This window comes from Tenebrio molitor, chromosome 9 (genome assembly GCF_963966145.1).
Source record: "Tenebrio molitor chromosome 9, icTenMoli1.1, whole genome shotgun sequence".
Taxonomy (NCBI): Eukaryota; Metazoa; Arthropoda; class Insecta; order Coleoptera; family Tenebrionidae; genus Tenebrio; species Tenebrio molitor.
Genome location: NC_091054.1, coordinates 4,062,410 through 4,083,727, shown reverse-complemented (window position 1 = coordinate 4,083,727; position 21,318 = coordinate 4,062,410). Strand labels below are relative to the sequence as shown.

Below are 21,318 nucleotides of genomic sequence, written 5' to 3'. Positions count from 1 at the left end.
ATTAAAATTATTCAAAGATTTGGCACACATTTCGTTACCCGCCGATGCGAAGAACAAAAAACAAATGCAAAAAAACTTTCACTTGTTTTTTGCATTTTGCTTAACTAGCGACTAACTGTTGCGTCCGTTGCTGTGACGTGATAAGGATAGAGGAGAAAAAAAAGAATTATATGGTAGAAAGAAAAGAATTTTAATAATAAATGAATACCTAAGGTAATGCTAATGACAAAATGTCTCCAAAAATCAGTGCATTAATCTGTAAAAATTCTCATGAAGTAATCACTAATCATTACAAGTTACAAGAACTGTTCAAAGGGACCGCGTCAATACAAATTAATAATGAAGGCGCCGATGAAATTCCAGCATTCCTCTGTTATTGCGAATTGTTGTGGCAGCATTTCCTACCTGTTCTCTTCTTCCATTGTATCAACTGGGATCGAATATACCAAGTCCTTCATGTACCCCCACAAGAAGAAGTCGCACGGAAATTCCCTGAACTCGAAGAACACTCCTTCACACTTCACCATACACTACACGATATTTATGTATTCACTATTCGAAAATGAACGCGCCATTTTCACAAAATTTTAGCACAAATCACAGAATCAACACGTAAACACCTGCCTTTTGGAGTGGTCTGATAAAACTAACTAAAAATTTGATTCGCTTATGTCTACCTCGGCCGCAGAGCGAAAAAACTTTATTATAAAACACAATGTTTTACGCTGATTTTACAAAAACTATTATTTCACGGCCACTGTCATTGGGTCACATAACTAGAAAATAGACAGCTCGTTAATTTATGTAAAAAATGGTACATATAATTGATTTCATATAAATGTTCATCAAGTGAGCTGTGCATTTGTAAAAGCACCTTTAATTTAGTTACATTACAAAAGTCACATTTATGAAGGTCATGTCCAATAAATCTTTACTTGGTAAAAACACAAAGACAAAAACAAATAAGAATTACTTTAATTTAATCAGTAAAAAGACGTAACATTGCTTTTGAAATCAGCAATGTTAAAATGGACAAAAACTGAAAAATTAGTCAAATTGGGTTCGCGCAGAGCAAGCAACTTTGAAAGTCAAAGTCACTAGCTTTAGCTTTAGTACCAACAGAAAGTCAGATTTTCATGGCTTGCTTAGATGCACATTTATATGAAATTGAGTATAACAATTTTTTTCTACTTCAGTGTCACAATGAGCATTTCGCAGTTTCACAAAGATCAATTTTATAGCATCGTTTTTAGTGATAATTGAATTTGGGGTTGGTATTGGAAGTAAATTTCAGTGTTAAATGTGATGTCATTTCTCAACAGATTTTTTTTTCTAAACCATCTGTCCTATAAAAATAGGCAATACATAGAAAAGTCTCACCATAATTTACTGGAAGAAAAGTGGTAAATTAAAATTTGTACATTTTTATCCGCATTTGCTGTAATCTCGATGCCCGAGGAAATGCTTTCTTCGTCACTCATGCTGTGGTGACAGCAATAAAATATGTCATACTATTTTTTCTCATTTACTCATTATTTCGTATAATTAAAATAACAAAAATCCGTGTCAGTTATGGTTTATATCAAAATCAAACATCTAAACTGCGTAAGTAAACACGTGATAATCACGTAAAGATCCTGTTGCCTCTTGGGACAGTGGTTTATTGATGTTTGTCTCGAAGTTACTCTGCTTTTGGTAGCTGCCAAATCACGTCACCTCTTAAATATAAAACTTGTCTTCGGTCACATTTAGCCTGTCTCATTTCTTTTTCATCTCGATTTTTCTCGGAATGTTAAAAAATGTACAAACAGACTTCTCATCACCAATAAAGTGAGATGTTATTTGTAAAGTGTTTTGACGTTAACATCTCTATAGAAAGGTATACAGCGCTTGGGAGCCACACACTTTTGTGTCACGCTGGAATGTAAAATGTTCGTCTTGAAGTCACGTTGATGAATATGTGAAAATATTTGACGTAGATTTATTAGTAGCGACAAGAGTAATATGGTGGCCCAATGAAAATTAGTTTTTTCTATTTTGCGTTTAGAATAAGTCTATTCTAGCACCCAAATGACGTCATTTGAGTGCTTTAACAGGTCGTTGGCGTGTTAGAATAGACTAGTAAAATTTACTGTATTGATGTTGGTAGCGTGAAGTGTCAACTGACAGATGTCAAAAAATAAATCTCGCAGAGAACAAAGCAAATTAATAAATAACAAAGAACAAAACGTTTAATTTTCATTCTGGGATTTGAACTTCTCCGGCAGTAAATTTTCTAACGTCTTTTGTGCAATTTGCCTAATTTGCGGGGGCGTTAGTGATAAACTTTCTTCAGCATTCATTTTCAAACATCAAATGCGAAAATAAAAAAATCTGACGTTTTAAATTAATTTTTTTCACAACCGGCTAAAATTATGCCACATAAAAAATGTCACCAACCACCGCAAAATTCCCTACATTTAAAGTTTTTATTTATAAAATGGTATAAAGCGGCAAAATAGAAAAAATAGTAGATACAAGATTCGTTGCGGAAGGTCCTTCAAGCACTCATTTGTTTTTCAATTTCAAATTCGTGCTTGAATAGATGCCTTCTGCAACTTATACCGGGTGATTTTAAATGATTGTGACTTTTTTTCTTAAGTTGGGAACATTTTTCATAAATTATTTTGGCAAACTTGATACCTTTATCAACACATTGGCGTACGTACGTCATTTTGACATTTTATGTATTAATAAATTGTGTCAAATAGGCGAGGACGCCTATGTTTATGTCAACTATCACATTAAAAAGCAGAATAACCAACAATAATATTACCAACCTATGAAAAAAAGTCACATTCATTTAAAATCACCCGGTACAACGTGATCAAGAATGACTGAATCTGTTGGTAACAATGAAAATTTGAATGATTTTGGTACCACTGTAATATAAATGCATTTCGGGTTGTCAGCTTTGACAGAGTTGACAGGCGTATTTGACGTTTACCATCAAAGGGTGATTTTTGTAATAGCATAAACATACCCGACATAACCTTTTTTTTTAATGTCGTGTCAAGTTAAAACATCCGGTTATGGCCAATTACGGAACAGAAAAACACCAATATTTTTCAATTGTTTCATTGCCAACAGACTCAGACATTGTTGATCACGCTGTATTTTAATATTCTATTTCTTTCTGTCACCACTGCGAAAGCATTTTTTCGGACATGGGAATTGCACCAAATGCGGCTATCGCAGCTTTGATATCAGCAAATCACGACAAAAGTCCAAATTTTTTCTTGCCAGTTTACCTTGCACTTTACCATAACCGGTAAAATATCGCCTTACAACACTAGTGCGGTAAAAATAGTCATTATGAAATTCTAATGATTTTTATAAAGTTTAACATTATGCATTCGCATTGATAGTTGACAAACTGCAAATGTAAGAATTACAAAAGTGAAAAGAGTAGTAGTCCATTTTCATTTCAAAAGTTCTTTGAGATGCTCATGTCTACATTCTGTGTTAGTTAACGTCACGCCATACGGGCACCACGGTACCCTCGCCTGAAGAGTTTTGAAATATTTATAAGCACAAGGCCGTGATGTTGCGGATGTTCCGTGTTGTATTTGTGCGGTCCAGCTCTACAAGACAGTTGCGTGCTTTCAGCGGATGGCGCCCTTTTCCGCCATAAATTTGCCGGTACCAATTTGTTGGTGCAAAGCCTGCCAGTGTCGTATCGATTCTGGCATTTCGCCCCACTTTCGGGGCCACGAAATAATTTTTTGAAACCGGAAAGGCAATCGATCATCGAAAATTTGTCTCTTCCGCGTCCGATTTCCGGAAGTCCCCCGAATCATCAAGGAAAGGATTTCTTTCCCGTTCCGCGAATTTCCCTATCGAAAAATCCGTAATTACGGTTCGCCGGAAAACTCCGGCACTGTGGACACGTGATCCGGGGTTGCCCGGCAACCCCGGAATCCGAACAGACACGGTGACGGCTCCTCTGTGCACCACAGAAGCAATTGAAAATAGATCGCCGGTCGGTGTGATTTACGAGAGGGGGCGGCGAACCGGAAAATGGAATGTGTTCGGCTCCGGTGGAGCCGAATCTGATTATTTTATGAATGAACTGCCCCTGTTCCCACCCGCTCGAGCTTGAACGCGATTTCGCCGCCAGGTCGACCCACGCCGGCGGGGGCGGCGATCAACAAGTTACAAAAAAGTGTTGTAGTTTGGGTAATTAGGGGCGGGGGCGGTCTACTCGGTGGTTAGTTCTGTGCGCGGGGCTTTAACGCCAGCTGGAGGGTGAACTCCAGTCAGTCTACGGCGTGGCACTGCTTCGTTCGGATTGTTGGCGGCACATCCACCCCTCTTGCTTAAATAAGGGCAACAATTTTTAGCCACGATGAAGACCTCGTCGTTTTCTTTGAGGGTCATGCGAAGGGTAAGGTTTCCTGTTGGATGTCGCTTCTTTTTGAAAAAAAGTTTTTTTTCGAAAATCACAATCACATCAGCTTTTGCCATCACGAGATTGTTTATGCCTCCTCAGCTTTAAATGTTTCGATGTTTTAATGGTCATCCGGAGCGAAGAAAATTAACGGGATGCTTTACCAAAAGGCTCACCCCTTCAGCCGACTTCGCCAACACTATCTCATTACAAAGACAACGCCAGAGGGCCGATTTTGTCCTCAGACAACCCTTGGTTGTTTCAGCCCTTCAGTCAATATTTGTCACCGTCTTTCATTTTACGCCCTTGCCCGATTACTTCTTGAACAGTCTTTACACCACGACCTCCCCCCTCCTTGCAAGACAATCAGGGGAAGACACGTTAATTTTTTTATTGGCGGCGGGGCGGGGCTCGACTGAATGGTGATTTCAGGAGAGGTAGAACGACTCGCACAGATTGGCGAAGACCAGTTTCGGCTTCTTCACACCCTCTCCATCTTCATTAATTACAGTGGCGTGCGACTCAAAAATGATTCATCACAATTTATTTAAAGGGGGACTCTTCCTCGGGGATCGATGAAAGTTTGTGGCCACAGTTTCAACCCTTCCGGCACTAAAGACTAATCACAAAACCATTGTTCTAGCTCCGCTAGTTTCAAGTTATTGTTGGCGTAATTCGCAACGATAATAATGCGTAAAAGTGGGAACTGGGACACATTTGCAAGTCAGAATGTGGCGGTCGCCCCCCCGGATTCAATTAGAACCCTCCGGAGGGTCCACCCTAATTTTAAATATACAAACATCTTATCCCGAAATTGAATTTGGTAAACAAATATTTTTCCAACTTTGCGGGGTTCAGCTCTCGCTTTCACATCCGGATTAAGGCCGTTTGGCTCTGGTCCAAATTAACTCGGACGTTTCCCGTATGAAATGTCTCGGCCTATCGATTGGGGGCGGCGAATTTCCGTCCGGTTGTTAGACGAGCTATTAGCCCCATCGGAGGCGGCGTGGGAGAGAAATTACCCGAGCGGAAGTCCGCAACAGACGTAATTCTTCGATTGGCAAGAGTGTACGCGATGTTTGCGCCACTATTAATCAAGTGATGATGCAACAGGTGCCCCGGAGCCGGGCGGTCTCATTGTTCCAGGTGATGCCGGCGGAGACGCCGCTCTCCGAGGGGGCGGCGACCAGACGTAATTCCGCCGGATGGAATCGATAAAAAGTGACCCGGTTCCGGTCACCGTAAATTTCGATGATACGGTCCATCCACCCTCTTGGGTTTTTATCGTGCGACTCTATGAACCCCAGATACTGTGTTGATTAATGGGCGATGCGGGGTGTGTTCCTGGAAAGTAGCCGGTTTATCTCCCGACGCTTCCGGGTTCGGCAGTCTCAAAGCCCTTTCGCTTTTCCGCGATTAAAATTGGAAGGATGTGTGTTGACCTTTCAGCGGGGACTTTTTAATTTTTCCCTTAAAAGCATTTTAATTAGGCGATTTTTATGATGAGTTTCTTTCCGGGCTTTACGACCCTTTTAAATCTTTCATGGCGGTTTATTACTGTTCATCATCGAAGTGTGCTCGTGACGTAATTTTTACGACGTTTTTTAAAACTGGCGCTTTTTATGAGATATTACTTGCTAAGGACGCTTTTATCGTCCAGTTCCTGATTTTCTCTTGTGCTTACATTTTTATTCCCCTGCAAAATGATAACGCTTTATATCATTTTCATTTTTTAATAATGTTGTCCTCTTTGTAACAAATTCATTTCATTTTATGTCTTCGGGGTTAGTCAAGAACCCTTATTTCTTTAATAATTTTGTGATACTTTTCCTTGTTTTCTTGCAAAAACGTTTAGATGTGGATTGTCAAACTCAAGGTCGCTTAAAATTTATGATTGAACTGTACGTCAGTGAGAAATCTGTCATAAATTCCATAGATACTTTATAAGCGCGCCTAGTTACTTTTCCTGGTAGTGCCAACCCCAATCCAGTCCAATTTTTACCCTTTCGCGATGACGTCATTATCTAGTAACTTTACGTATGTTTGAGCTAGAATCAGAAACAAATTTGAATTGATCATAAATAAAATAACTATAAATGTGTCAAATTTGTTGACAATTGCTTCGAAAGGTTATGTTTGTAATCAATGTAATAAGTGAAAGAAATTAAAAATTGTCAAATTGACAGGAGCATAAAATAACCTCAAAGTGACCATCAATAAATAAACGTGCCTTTTTTTTTGTTTTTTTTTCTGTTTCTGTCGTTTCAATAAAGAGAAAGCGAGGAAGGAAATCGTGACGTCACCTCAAAAGGGTAAAAATTGGACTATATGACGTTCCGACTATACATATTTTAATATTTGCAAACAACTGAAAAATAAAAAGAATCAATTCAGTTTAGTTAAATTTTGGGCACTGAAACTCTAAAATTATGTGTTTAGGAGAACTTTATTTATCCAAAAGGATAATTTTCATTGATTTTTTTGACAACAGAAAGGATTATTCAAAACATCAAACGTTGTTTGCAATCTCTAAGATTGACTTTTTTGCTTCAAGAGTGCTTTGGAATGTCATTTGCTCGATTGAAATACCTATAATCTGTTTCAAAATCAAAAATCCACCAACACTGCGTTCTACCTAGAAAATACAACCGACAACATCGCCAATTTTTGTTTTTTAGTGTCTCTGCAAGTGTCAGAAAAAAGTGGGGTTATGAAAACAACTGTTGGACAGTCGTTTTGGTCGTAGTTCATCGTGTTTTTTATTCTCATATTTTTATTATTTCACTCAAAAGCTACCACCTTTTTGGGCATAATAATTACTTTATGTTACGTAAATAAACTCAACAGTTCAGTGTCAAATTTTGGTGGGAGGTTGGGCCAACACAAAAAAAAATTAAACTTATTCTAGGGATTTCTTTTTTCTGCCAACGTAATTCAACAGGTGGTGGATTTTTGATTTTGAAACAGATTATACATGTGTCCAATGACACTCCAAAGGACTTGCTTTGAAATTTATTTTATCACACGGTATAGTAAAGTCCTGCAATAATTAAAGCATGGATTAAAAATTTACTCCTACCAGAATCCTACTCACTGTATCCAAATTTAACTAGTTTTAATTAGGCTTAACGCAAATTTGCTTCAGACAACAATATTACCTACTCCTTCCCATCAAAGTTTCTGAAAGGTTATGGTACTTTAACATTGTTCCTTAATTTATACGATAATATCCTTGGAGGCATGTTGTGCTTGTTCTGTTGGACTTCTCTAAAACACTAGACAAGGGCACACGGCAGATGATTTCTCCTAAGGTCGGGATTAAACAAACTTTTTCTGACGTCCATTTCATTGCGATCAGCCTTGGAAATGTCAAGAGGAACAATGGCGGAGATGATAATTTTTAAATAAGGTTTTATAATTACAAAAGATAAATTTCAAAAAATGTTACACGGAGAATTTTGTTTTAAATAATAATATGCAATATGTATTGCATGACTGATACGTTAGAGAACACGAATACGAAAAAGTAAGGTTAGGAAGTTGTTTGTTGCATGTTTTTTAATTCAGCTAAAGATGACCAACTTACGAGTATAGAAATTGCTTTGTTTAAAGTAAAGTCCAGTCAAAAATCAAAAAAACACCAACGTCGCATTTTCCTCGATAATTATTATCGGCAATGCTGTGAGGCTGTCTAGTGTAAAATTTGGTGAAAATTGTAATTTTGAGGTTAAGTGTTTATTAAATGTTAAATTACTCAAATATTTAAGTAAAAATAAAAAGAATTAATAAACAAATGAAATACAAAGCAATTAAATTTTATTTTGGATCAAATAAATGTCATAATTTATAGTTAGCAACATATTATGAAAAAATAACTACCTAGGGTTTTTTAAATTTTACCAACCTAAAGCAACAGGTGGTAGTTTTCTGATTTTTGAATGAACTTTAGTTACAGTAGGAATGATGAAAAAATGTTAGGCATTGTCTTTACGAAAACTTTATATGTATTTAGAGAAAATATTACTTTGTTTGTTAGAAAAGTTTTCGCAGCAGTAAAACTTTTATATAACCACCATCTCGTAACCGATTTTAAATTGGGAAAAAAGCTTTGTCGGTCCCTCATCTCTCCATATTTATTACATAGTTTTCCTGTTTTTTCCTTTGTTTGGATTTATTACGTAACAACCGACAGTGAAAATGATTACTGTAGGTTCGTTTGCAATTTGCAAATGTGATTATATCTCTCTGGGAACTAGTGCACTGGAGTGGATGAAAATTGCGAACCGTGGCAACTATAAAATTTTCGTGACGACCATTTCGGTTTTATTTAACTCTGTCCGACACTATTTTAGTGAGAAGTGAGATGTCTGGTGTGACTTTCACACTGTCAATTTCTTTTTTTCTATAGCAGATGTTTAAGTGTGCTTTTATCTATTCAAATCAAAAGGTCAAGTAGCATTTTAACCGCAAGGGTAGAGAAAGTGCTACTTTAACAGCAAGGGTAGATAAAGTAATAAAAAAATACAATTTTGAATGAAATTAATGCCCATAACACATTTTAAAAAATCTTTCAGTCAGTTTTGTTACTATACCCCGTGCGGGTACTAAATAAATTTAAATAATTTGATAAACAAAATTGCTGTCTATTAAAATAAGTTTATGAGAGGAATAAATCAACATAATTTTGCTTTGACACAGTTTTTTTTAAATCTTTTTACACTTCACTGTTGAATAAAATTTATGGACTGCTATAAAAAAAACTTCGACATTGACTCGCTAAAATAGTAGTTTATTCAACTCGTTCGTGTGTAAATTGGGCATTTTTGGGCATGGGTGGGCCACGAGTGCCAAAAAACGCCCAATTTACACACGAACGAGTTGCATACAACGTTTTTTTGTTCGACTAAAATCTTCAAAATTAACTTGACGTTTCGTTTTGACAAGTTGTGACATTTATCAAAATAGGGAGAAAATTCTTAAATTTTGACAGTGTCGAAGAAAAATTTTATTTTCGTCCAAAATAATTTGTAAAATTGTTTGTTAAAATTACATCGAAATCTAGATATTTCCTACAGAATTAGGATAATATTGAGTAAAAGAATTTGATTGGAATTAATTCATTTCCAATTTACACAAAAATGTATTATTACCAAACAACTTACGCTTTACTGAGGTTTTTTACATTCTGTTTTTATACCGGTTGTCCAAGCGAAAAAAAATGTTTTCCCCTTTGTGTATTTTTAGTAGTTCTAGAAAATGTATTTACTGCTGGATAATATTTATCAAAATTTCTCGATAAGACTGGATGTCCGAGTATATTCCGGCAAATCAGAGAAGTGGTCAAACCTCATAAATTTTCAACGGGCTTGAAATCCTGCAATCTGGCCGATTATGACAGGACATTAATTCTCTACCCCCGAACCGTTGCATTGTTCCTTCTTGCAACACTTCCTCTCATTTAGAAACTTGTCACGAAAAGAAACTCTTTGACACATATTTCTTAAAACAGATGGTCTATGAAAGTTTATATCTTTTAAAAATTATTCTTTAAAAATTTTGAAATGTTGTTTTGGCGTACTTAATGGGAGGCCATGGAAATTTTGCATTTAATTTGGTAGTAAAACGTTTTGAATTAGGTTATGTTTTTCTAAGTTTGAGGTTATAAATACCGTCAATGTCTAGTGCATTGTTGTCAGTTTTACTAGTTTCCAATAGAAGAATACTCAGACATCGCGGTAAATTCAGCAACATGTTATGTTCATTTTGATAAGTCAGTGTGTCCAACGTTAAAAAATAAATCATGGCCTCTCATTATACCAAAACAACGTGAACGGTGTTTAAATACCGGGTGGGGCATCGTATACGCGCACGCGAGAAATCGCGACTTCTAATTAAATAAAATTGTCGAAATTTTTCAGACTTACCTGGCTATTGGTAAGGTACATTTCATAATTTTTTGATAATTTTTCACTTACAAACAAAGCCAAAAAAAATTAAAATGTAAATTTCAATCAAAAAGTCAAATTCTGATTTTTATACTAACCTACCCAGATTCACTTCCTATAATTATTTACGAAATCTACGGAAAAAAATACCAATTAGATTTTGAATTAAACGCAGTTTTATATTTCAACTTTCAAAATCATTTTTATTTATGACCTGCTACTTGTGCTGTCGTAAATTTAGGTGACAATGGAAACTGTCAATTTTATGGCAAAAAGGTTTAAAACGGTCGGCTATACCTTTGTTGGGAAATTATACCACTGTGCCGTAAATCACCCGTCTGGTTTACGTTTAAATAAAAAAGCGAATTATTTAGCTAACCAAGTCAAAATTTGTAATTGTGCCACCAGGGTTTGATGGGCTAGCAGATACAGATTCATTTAGTGTAAAAACTTTATAGGTAAATTAACAGTTAATTTCAGAAAACTAATAAAACTGTTTCGGCCTTATTTATTAACAAAAAATTTTTAAAAAATTCTCAAATATACCTTATCAATAATTAGTCAGGTATATAAAATTTCGCCAATTTTATTTAATTAGAAGTCGCGATTTCTGGCGTGCGCGTATACGATGCCCCACCCGGTATAGTAATCTCCTTTTCCTTTAAGAAAACTTGGTGTCATTTGAGCAAAGTTCACTTTGATTATTTTATGAAGGAATAAAAATTGCAAGGCTGAATAGATTAAAGGAAAAGGACAGCAACTGAAGTTGTCTCGTGACCAATTTGTCGAAGTCGAGAAAACCTCATCGAAAATTGATCAAGTTTAATAATTAATCGATCACAATTTTAGATGTGTGGTTTAGATTCAACTCAAATTTCAAACTGATTCTTCATTAAACGATTTTATAATTTATGAACCGTAATAACATAATTTTTCCGTAGAAAACTGACACTTTTCATTAACAAGTCCTAAATGACGTCGTTTTATTTTTCATTTTCAAGTTCAACCCCATTTATTTAAATTTAAATCTCTAGATGTGACTCTTGTTTTCTCGAATTTTCTGAATTATTGATATTGACAGTTAGTTCAACCGTATCTCCATTAATTTTCATTTTTGAACCGAACAGAGTGAATTCCATCTCAGTTTCTATTTTTATTGGTTCAATTTGACGTATATGACATGAAAAGTATTTTTATGAAAGGCAATGCCGAAGATAGCTATAAAAATAAGGATGTAAAGTTGCTATTCGTATTTTATTTTCTCGATTTCCTTGTTTCCAGTTTGACAATGGTTGTTCTCCTTGATTTATTACATCCCCAAATACTTTCCTATCGTGTTCGATTCAAGCGCGGACTTTAGAAATTACAATTTTCATCTGAGAATAATTAATAGAGTAATAGTATATTATGATACAAGTTTTATAAGAAGCATTTTGTAGCACGCACAGATTTATGAAGGAATAAGTGCTACAAAATTCCTTATAAACGAGGTATCATTCACTATTTTTTCAACTTTGCATCTTTTAGGCCATTTTTAAGTGAAAATTTAGAATTTTCAAATTTGGGGAATTTTGTCGCGGTTGGCAACAAATGTCATCTTTAATCTTTAATACTATAATGCAAATAGGTGTCAGAATATGGCGGTACCCACGAAAATGTGTTGCTATGATACGTCCCTTTTGACAGTAAAACCTGTCATTAATTTTATAAGAAAAATATTACAATAATGGATAATTTAGACGAACTTGAGCAGAAAATAGAGAACGACAAAGACGTAGGCGGGAACACAGAAGCCAAGAAGAAAGAGATATCGAAAATGAGCGTAAAATTTTAATATTTTATTGATTTTAGTGCGTAAGCACGGGTCGTTCCACTGGTATTACTTAAATTAAAATTCGTTTATTTTGACATTTCATTTTCGTCATGTCAAGATCAGAAATGCCAACCTTGAAAAAGCAAATTGCACTAGTTTGTTCCAAACACGCAAAATGGATTTTGTAATAGCTTTAATACAATAAGTACTAGAAATAAATGTATGCGTTTTAAACTGTCCTGGCATTTTCCAAATATTTCACAACAGTAAATATTTCAAATTCTTCTTAAATGTTGTGCAGGAAATTTTCAACAGATCCGAAAAACCAACAGTAATAAATTTGTTTTTAATACCCTAGAGATTATCGTTGGCAAATTTTCAAATGCATTCACTATATGTCATTTTTATTATGCACCGACCAGCACTGTGTATTATCCTTGACCTTTTAACCGAACTTTTTATAGCCTCTACACGATAGTAACAATTTTACTGCGACCACTCCATTTTATTGTTTTTGTCTGATGATAACTCTATCCCTCGCATATCTAATTATATTCTTATTACCACGCTGTTACCATCATTAAATTTTTTTGTGATTTTCGCTTACCTACTTTATTTGCCATAAAAAATCAATACTAATCAACTTTTGCAGATTTGTCTACTTGCTGGCTTATTCAGTGGCAGATATTTTTTGCCCTCCCACTAAGAATTTTATTGTCCCTGCGAAAATCAATCTATTTTCGGTAATATCAAGGGTCAGGACTGTAAAATAATTAGAGCTTTTAATGAGGTCCGTCGAATCGTCCAGCCAGGCTTGCACACTTTAACACCCCACATAAACATTAAACCATTGTGTCAACAATTTTCGATGAATTTTTAAAAGCTCTGGTAAAAGCTTCCTGAAAGTGCATTCGAGCGGCTGAACTTTTTCGGCAATTTTCTTAATTGACCTAATTAGGCGAGCGCGCCCTAAAAAATTAATAAACGCTGTTTGAAACTTTTTATCTCGATAATTACGGACGCCTCTCCTTCGAATTTTAAAAAGCACCACGACACGTAATCCTGTTGAGAGCTTTTGCAAGGTGTCAAGGCCATTTTCGCAACGAAATTACGCTTTAATTGAAAATATGCAATAATTACGAAGTCGATGGTTTCGCTCCGTTAAAACTCCGGAGCTACCGCCGCCTCCGGAATAATTTACACGCAAAACAATGGAGCGTGCGGTGGCATTCCGCTGCGATGAATTACGATGTAATTCCGGGCGGAGTACGCCCTTTGAAATGACGATGAGGAGTGGTTTGTTCGAGACACTCGGTATATCTGAGTTGAATTCGTTATGATGGAGACGGGTTGGCTGGGAACTAGGACGAGGATGCCAAAATTTGATTATATTTACTTTGATAACTTTGCCATTTTTATGGCGGGGTTGTGAGTTCCAGCGGTGGCATGTGTCGTCCGGAATTACTTGAAAGCCGCTTCCAGCTTTATTTAAATTGCTCCGGAGACGTTCATGCGAAATCAACGATCGCGACTTGGAAAAATGTGGATAATGTGTGGACTTTTTCCACTCGTTTTTGTGGATTTAATACGAGTAGGATTCGCCAAAGTTTTAATTGTGGAATGACAAAAAACACAAACAACTTGCCGGAAACTTTTCCTCGTAAAAACGGGTTGGAAACTTCTCACAATCATGGCTCTTAGAATGTGAATACTTTTAGTTATTCTATCTGAATATGTTTAGAACAAGTTCAAAATACGCGAATTTACAATTTTATATCAAAATAAATAAAGAGATAAGAAAAACACTTCGATCGCAAACGAAAGTGTAGTCTTAAAAACGATTTGGTAAATCTAATAACCGAGAAAACAAGTAGTGAAATGAGGTTATGTTAAGTCAAAACTTGTCACGGAAGTATCGGATGAGCTTAGGCAACCCAAAATACAACACAAAAAGCAGTTTTGTATTACTTCTTTTTCCAACAAAAAAATCGTTGCCGGCAAGGTGGAAAATTAAAAAAATCACCCAGTAATACTAATAAATAACTGTAACTGATTAACGCTCGTATGTCTTTACTTCGGCCCCAGCTGCAAAGAAATGTTTTACAAGGGCACACTGACCCTTGAATGTGTGAAAGGAGAGAATGTTGACTGAAATTTGTAGAAACAACCCTTGACCACTCTCCCAGATATGCCGTTATTCCACATTAAGGGTGTATTCCATACTCGGGTCATTTCCTGAATATAAAATGTACCGCGGGAATCAATTGCACAACAATGTGCCTCCCAAAAGTGTCTGAAAATTCTTGTTTACGGCCTCCTAAAGGTGAGATTCTTCATTACGCCAATTCTTCATCTCATTTTGTGCAAGAAACAAGGTATACTTTGTGGAGGTCCCAGGAGTGAAATTATTAGAACGTGCGCTTATAGTCCTGACTTGGCATTTTGTGATTTCTTTTTGGTCCTTACATTAAAAGACACAATGTTACAATTAATTGTGTTTTTGCAATCCAAGAAAATGTGTATTTAATTTTGGGTTTCTATTTTTTTAGATAAAATATTGCTAGGAATCTCGCAGAACCCGAAAGAAGAATTTCCTGTGGGCTAAGAGCAACATAATCTAATCTGCTCTCTTTTACTATTAAATTATTTATGAATCAATTCAGTTAATTGAAATGATCTCAGTGGATCGTTCAGGGCGAAGTCCGCGCAGAGTGCAATAAAGAAGATCGTTTATCATCAAATATTCTATTACTTTCGTACATATTATTTATCCACATATACGTTGTTATCAGAAGTGGACCAAATAAAACTTATTTGGTTTCATAACAATACTGGGACGTCCGGTGCTATGTTTACAAGATTTTACGTCAAGTTGAACATCTCTGGAGCAATTCCCAAGTGGCGGGGAACCCATTTGCTATGGATGTACAGATTACCTGAATAATACGTGTACTTCACTCTTAATGGATTTTTTGCACCGATTAACCCTTTTTGCAGAGATATTTTATTACAGATCGGATCTTGATTTTTTCTATTTTTAACAAAGACAAACGAAACGATTACCTCATTAATTCTTGAAAACATCAGGCACATCGTCCAAACTTTTCACATCTTACCATAAATTCTCAAATTCTGACAGAGTCGAACAAAAATACGATTTTTTCTATTTCGATGTCACAATCAACATTTCACTGAGAACAATTACACAATGATCAATTTTATTTAGCACCGTTTCTAGTAATTACTGAATATGTGATGTCATTTGAACCTGAATCCATGTTGTGGGATCACAATAAACTATTAAGGGGGTAGATCATTATTGTAACAACATTTGGGAGACAATTTGAAATTTAATTTTCAATGAAATGACATTGCTTTATCAATACCAACCCAATTCTATTAAAATAAAAGTCACTAGATAAATTATTTTATATTTTTTAAAATTAAATTAATGAAGCCGAAATAGAAAAAAATAGCACTCTTTACACTCGTTTCGCCTTTTCGCAATGGGACTTAAATTATGTGTTATGTACCTATTTATGTTCCATCGACCAAAATCAAACGCGCAATTCGTAATATCAGATAATATCAGACGTTCTTCAAAATACAATCCAAGTTTAGTCACTGAATTCGATTTCATGTTTAGCTACCAATTTGTTCCTAAATCAATGGTAATAATACACCACAAATACAAGTCCTTTGTGAGAAATGTTCTGACACCACTTCTTAGTGTCTACGACAGATGCCTATGATAGTACAACCTATTTTGACCAGTTCGAACTATGTATTTCAGTTATGATGCCATTCAACTCGTCGTTGTTCACAGGATTGACAAGAAACAAATGCATTTCAAGTAATTTTTATTGCATTTCCATTGACTCAACTAATCATAAGTTATACAACCAACATTACACATTTTATAGTATTTTTTAATACCCTGAATATTTAAGTTGGCGACATTGAAATTGTTAAAATGTTATATGTACTTAATTCAAAAAAGCTGACTTATGACGAGTACTATTGCGGGCAAAAAAAGTGGGACATCAATGTCATTGTCTTGACTTTTAATGTGAAATAATCCTTACCTGATTCTAACCCTACTTTGAATTGACTGACGTTGTCATTAAGTATTGTAGGTTGTAGGGAATGATTGTAAGTAAGCAGGTAGTGAATATTTATTTAATGCAAAGTTCCAATCAAAATCTACCTTTATCAAAAGAAGAGAGCATTTGGAAAAGGAAAATAGAAGTATAGAATAAATTTTTAAACTGTCAGCTGGAATAGTGTCAAAAAAAATGACAATAAAGCTTGAACTACATCGAATTTTTCAAAACTGACAGAAATTTGATGTCCCACTTTTTTTGCCCGCAATAGTACATTTATTTTAAATTTTTCCTTAACTTAAAAGTAGTTACAGGTGGCTACAAATAATAGTTTATGAAATGTGGTCTGCAGATCTACTTACCTACTCGTTTTTAGCAAAAGGAAATATGTGCAAGTTCTAGATTGGAAAGAATGCATCGTGTCCATATAAGTATTCTTAACTGGTTTGTTTCGCTAGAAAAATGAGTGCATACATCCGCACTGAATATAAAGTTTGTTGAAAATTCTAAATGTTCCAATTTTTATTTCTTCCATTTCACACTGAACAACTTTCATTCCGCAATATTTTATAATAATGGACCACATTTATAAGTATTTTGTGAGACACACTCCTGACACCACTTCTTAGTGTTTGTGGCAGCTGCTTTTGATAGAATCCACAACCTGTTTCGACCAGTTTGATTTCAATTAGAACGCTATTCAACTAGACGTCCCTCACAGAATTCAAAAGAAGCAAATACCTATACATTTCACCTAAGGAAGTTTGCACCATATAAATGCATCGCAGTATTCACTGTTTCCTGCTGATCGATTCCAAGAAGGAAGTAAAATTTCATTTCGTTTATTAAAAATTATTTATTGCTATTTTGTGTTTTGACAATGTAATATGTAATATTAAAACTAAATTACAAGTTCTATACATATTTTACAAAAAAAAAGAAAACACTTTTTAATTTCGTCTTTTGTTTTTAGAGATCATCGCAATTATTATTTTGTATGCAACCAGCTTTTCTCTAAACAGAGCTACACTGTAAGCAAGTGGCTAGTAAAACATGTTTTGCAGAAGAGATACATTTGCAAAGCGTTCTCTAACTTTTTGCAGGCAAGATTTGGAATGATAATTCCATTCTTCATTTACAAAATTTCCGTTACGAAGTACTGTAGTGGTTCAAAGAATTCTTTTTACAAATCAAACAACAATACATTTTTGTCGATTTGACATCTGTCAGAAGTTTAAAAAAAATCTCTGCTAACACTAATTTTTAGATTTGCGTTATAAACTAAAAGTCAGGCTGCGATTTTTCTTTTCCTAAACGTAGGTCGTCTTTTAATTGACAAATCCTTCAGATACATAACCTCATTTTGATCGTACTTTTATTTGTGAACGACAAATTGAAGTTTTCGGTTTATTTTATAATATCTCTCTAACTCAGCGGTTTCTGAAATATGTACTGACGCGTCATCCACTTCCATCCTTTCGTACTAGATTTCCAATTTCAAGAAATGTTTGACAGCTGGTGAAGCTCCGCCACTGCGGAAACAAAAGCGAGCGCCAGACTACTTGACCACAAATTTTTCGAACACACGTTACAACCTACTAGACATTTATTTTCTCTGTTCCGTGTGTTTTTTTGTCACTTGGCGACGCTCCAAAATGAAAGATTCCCCTCAGGATTCGCAATTTGCCGTACATAATTTACCTGAAGCACCCTCCGGTTTTTTCCTTAATTAAAAGCCGGCTTTTCGCTCGAAATTGTCCGATTAAATGAAGGATTAGCTCATCAGCCGCGCCAACAATTCCAATTAAATTACACATTTCCATTAAAAACGGTTCCGTGTCGGCCGTCCATCAATATAAATTGTTCGCCGAGTGCATTGTTCATGTGAAGGGGGCTTCATAAACAGAATGAGACAAGACGGATCGATTCGTTCTCCATGCAATTTTCATTCATATCTGATCGAGTACGAAATTTAATATTCTGTCGAGGAGAGCTTAGGCCTGTTTGCGACTCTGTTTGTACAAGATGTCGCCGGATCTAGATCGCAACAATGCAATTTATCCGATCCTGTCGCGTTAATTAACAGTTAATAAACGCGCCAGCCTTGTAAGGACTCCATTACGTCCTGGAATCCACTCGAGGGCGGTCAGATGTCGTCGCATCGCATTTTCCCGAGTGCCCTACCTCAGACTTGAAATTATTTCCGTTTTTGCATTTTTACGTCGCCTTACAACCGCTTTGTTCTCGTAAAATGTTTATTGTGCTTCTTATATTCATCGCGAAAGTAGCTCCGTTGTAATTTTTACGATGAGTTTCTTTTACACTTTGTTACAGATCTGTTTATGACACGAATTTTTACTACTTTTTTATGTCTCAACTCTCAAAGTTTTGTTGGTGCATTTGTATAATTTCGAGAAATGTCAAAAGGTCGCCAAAGAACACAACCATCGGGATCGAAGGTCGCTTCAAACATAATTAGAACCGGTTGGATTTTAAGACCCCAACGGGATATTTTTTATTTTTCCAACGAAATAACCCCGTTACCTCGGTAAATCACAGCGACAATTAACTTAAAACAACTACATCCCACCGCCATTTATAAATTATGTTTCGGTATAAAATATTACGCTGTTTTACTACTTATATATTCTTGTCGCAATAAAGTAATTAATTCGCTTAAATTATTCCTGCATTAATTATAATAACGTCACGATGGCGGAGCTTGAACTATAGCAAAAAATATATAGTTTTTTAATTACTTTGTGCCACCATAAGTATGATTGAATACTTTATCCTTTAGAAAGCTATGACATTATTACTATTATTTTTGAAAATTATGTTGGTAGTGATGATAATAACATAACCTATACAATTTTGACAGAATCGCTTAACTTTTACAGAATGTGTAATACTGGTTGAAAGTTACTTTGGAAATGGTATAAATGGTTGGAAAATAAAGAACTTACTGCCATCCGTAAAAGAATTTCGCTCAACATTTTGGAATTTTTATCTTTTTTAAAATGGCATTACTAATATAACCTTAAACTGTCAGATGTAAAATCTGTGGCGGTCGTGAAAAAGTAGGTAAGTCAAATAATTTCAAAAATGAGTTAACGATGTTTACACCTTAATAATAAATCATGGAATTAAATAATTCAGATTTTCACAGTTTAAAATTTACTTATATTGAAAGCCAGTACAGGTAGAAAGAAGTTTCTATTTAATTACAGGATTTTAAGAATGATGTGGAATTTTGAATCGTTGCCCTGAAAAATTTACATTTTCGACTTACCTACTTTTTCACGACCGCCACAGAAATATCGATGTCACTGTTACTAGAGGATACAACAATTCGATCATACGGTGTTGTTTTAGGGTAATTTTAAATTCAGTGAGGAAACAGAAAGAAAAAGCAGCAAGAAACAGTGTTATTGTCCTTCCATATCAAATTAATTTATTAAAAGATATTTTGAGGATTCTTGCTTCTTCAAGATTTTCCAGTCTTACAACATTTGTACAGAAAAGAATGAAAGAAAAAATACCAACCTAATTTCGTGTAGGTACATATTTAGTTACTTTTAAAGTACAAAACATTTCGACAACCTAACATTCCGACAACTGACAATAGTTTATGATGAGTTCCGTTTCCCGACTCATTGCTGAAAAGTTTACTAAACTTTCTGCAATTCAGTGTTCCTGCTCGAATACTGCTCATACGTCGCATCACTAAATTAAGCACCGAAGAGAACTTTAGAACTTGTACGAGTAGAGCAGAGAAGCTTTTGAGCAATGATGTAGTGATATTTAAAAACTTTTCGTTATAGATAATTTGTCAACAGAATTACACAATTCTTTTTCCAAGCTTTGTAGAATCTTTCACTGTACAATTGTTCTCAATTCCTATTTCTTTTCATCAACTGGCGTATGTCAAGAAGTTCTTCGTAAATTGTTCATTGATAGAACGAACATAAACACAAAGTTGAGCAGTATAAATTAAAATTTGTTTAGTTACTTGGTTTCCATCAAATGCACAATCATTTCTCTTTTTGACAATACACATAGGCGGCGCGCTTAGAAGAGGAAACGTGAATTCATTGAATGAATTGAAAAAAAGAAAAATCTGCTTTGCGATTGTAATAAATATGTAGTGAAACCCATTTTTAGAAATGTTTAATTATTTTAGAAAATGAATTAACAATGATTGTCAAGATGAGTTGCGCACGCCAGTGTCTTGATCAGTGTTGCCAAAACAGTACCATTTTAAAAGTATTACCAACCTGTCAAAATACTTACAAACTTGTTTAGTAACCTGATATTTGCTTTATGTCTTTTTGAATGTTACACTTTTAAATATTTCTTTTTACTGGGTACATTTATTAATATGATTATAGATCTACTTTTTACTACAAATTTGTTGATTTTTTGTTGCGCCTTTGTCATATTCAAACAGGTTGAATAATGTAGCTTCAGGCTAGGCTTTGCCGCGTCAGCTTTGATCTTTATTAACAAAGTCATGTTATTAGTCGAAAACGTGCCCTGAGAGATTCCTATTATTGCGACTAGTAATTATGTCTTTTTCAAACTTTGTTTCATTGAGAACTTAAAATTCTTTAAAAATCCACCTGAAGCGGTCCCTTTTCATTAACATCATACAAAATGTCTCTAAAAGAACGTATATCAAGAGTGCTGTGGAATTGGAATGTATTTGATTTTTGCCGTTTTATTGTGGTCCCAAATAGAAAAACAGAGGTTATGTAAGTCCATTAATGACCGGTTTTTAATAAAAAGTGTTGTAAGACGAAAAATCATTAGAATATAGAAAAACCATGAGAAAAACCGAAGAAAATCACAAGTAAAACAACTAAAACGTCGAACTCACAACTGATCAATAATTTGACATTTGACTGCTGACATCTGATTTCACGGCTTCAACGGCTCGACGTCGACATAATAAAATTATAGAACCGCAGAATACCACAGAACTTATGATATACTTATGTTTTAGAGACACTTCGTACAAATTTTGCA

The 21,318-nt window shown here is 35.0% G+C and overlaps 1 protein-coding gene across 1 annotated transcript in view; it reads left to right on the top strand.

The window, feature by feature from the left end:
• Window positions 1–4,301: 4,301 nt before the first annotated feature.
• LOC138138097 (calmodulin-like) overlaps window positions 4,302–21,318 on the top strand; it is a 96,747-nt gene continuing 79,730 nt past the window's right edge. The window contains exon 1 of the mRNA XM_069057847.1: window positions 4,302–4,426. Within this exon, the coding sequence (XP_068913948.1) occupies window positions 4,388–4,426 (39 nt within the window). The 5' untranslated portion in view covers window positions 4,302–4,387. The remainder of the gene's footprint in view (window positions 4,427–21,318) is intronic.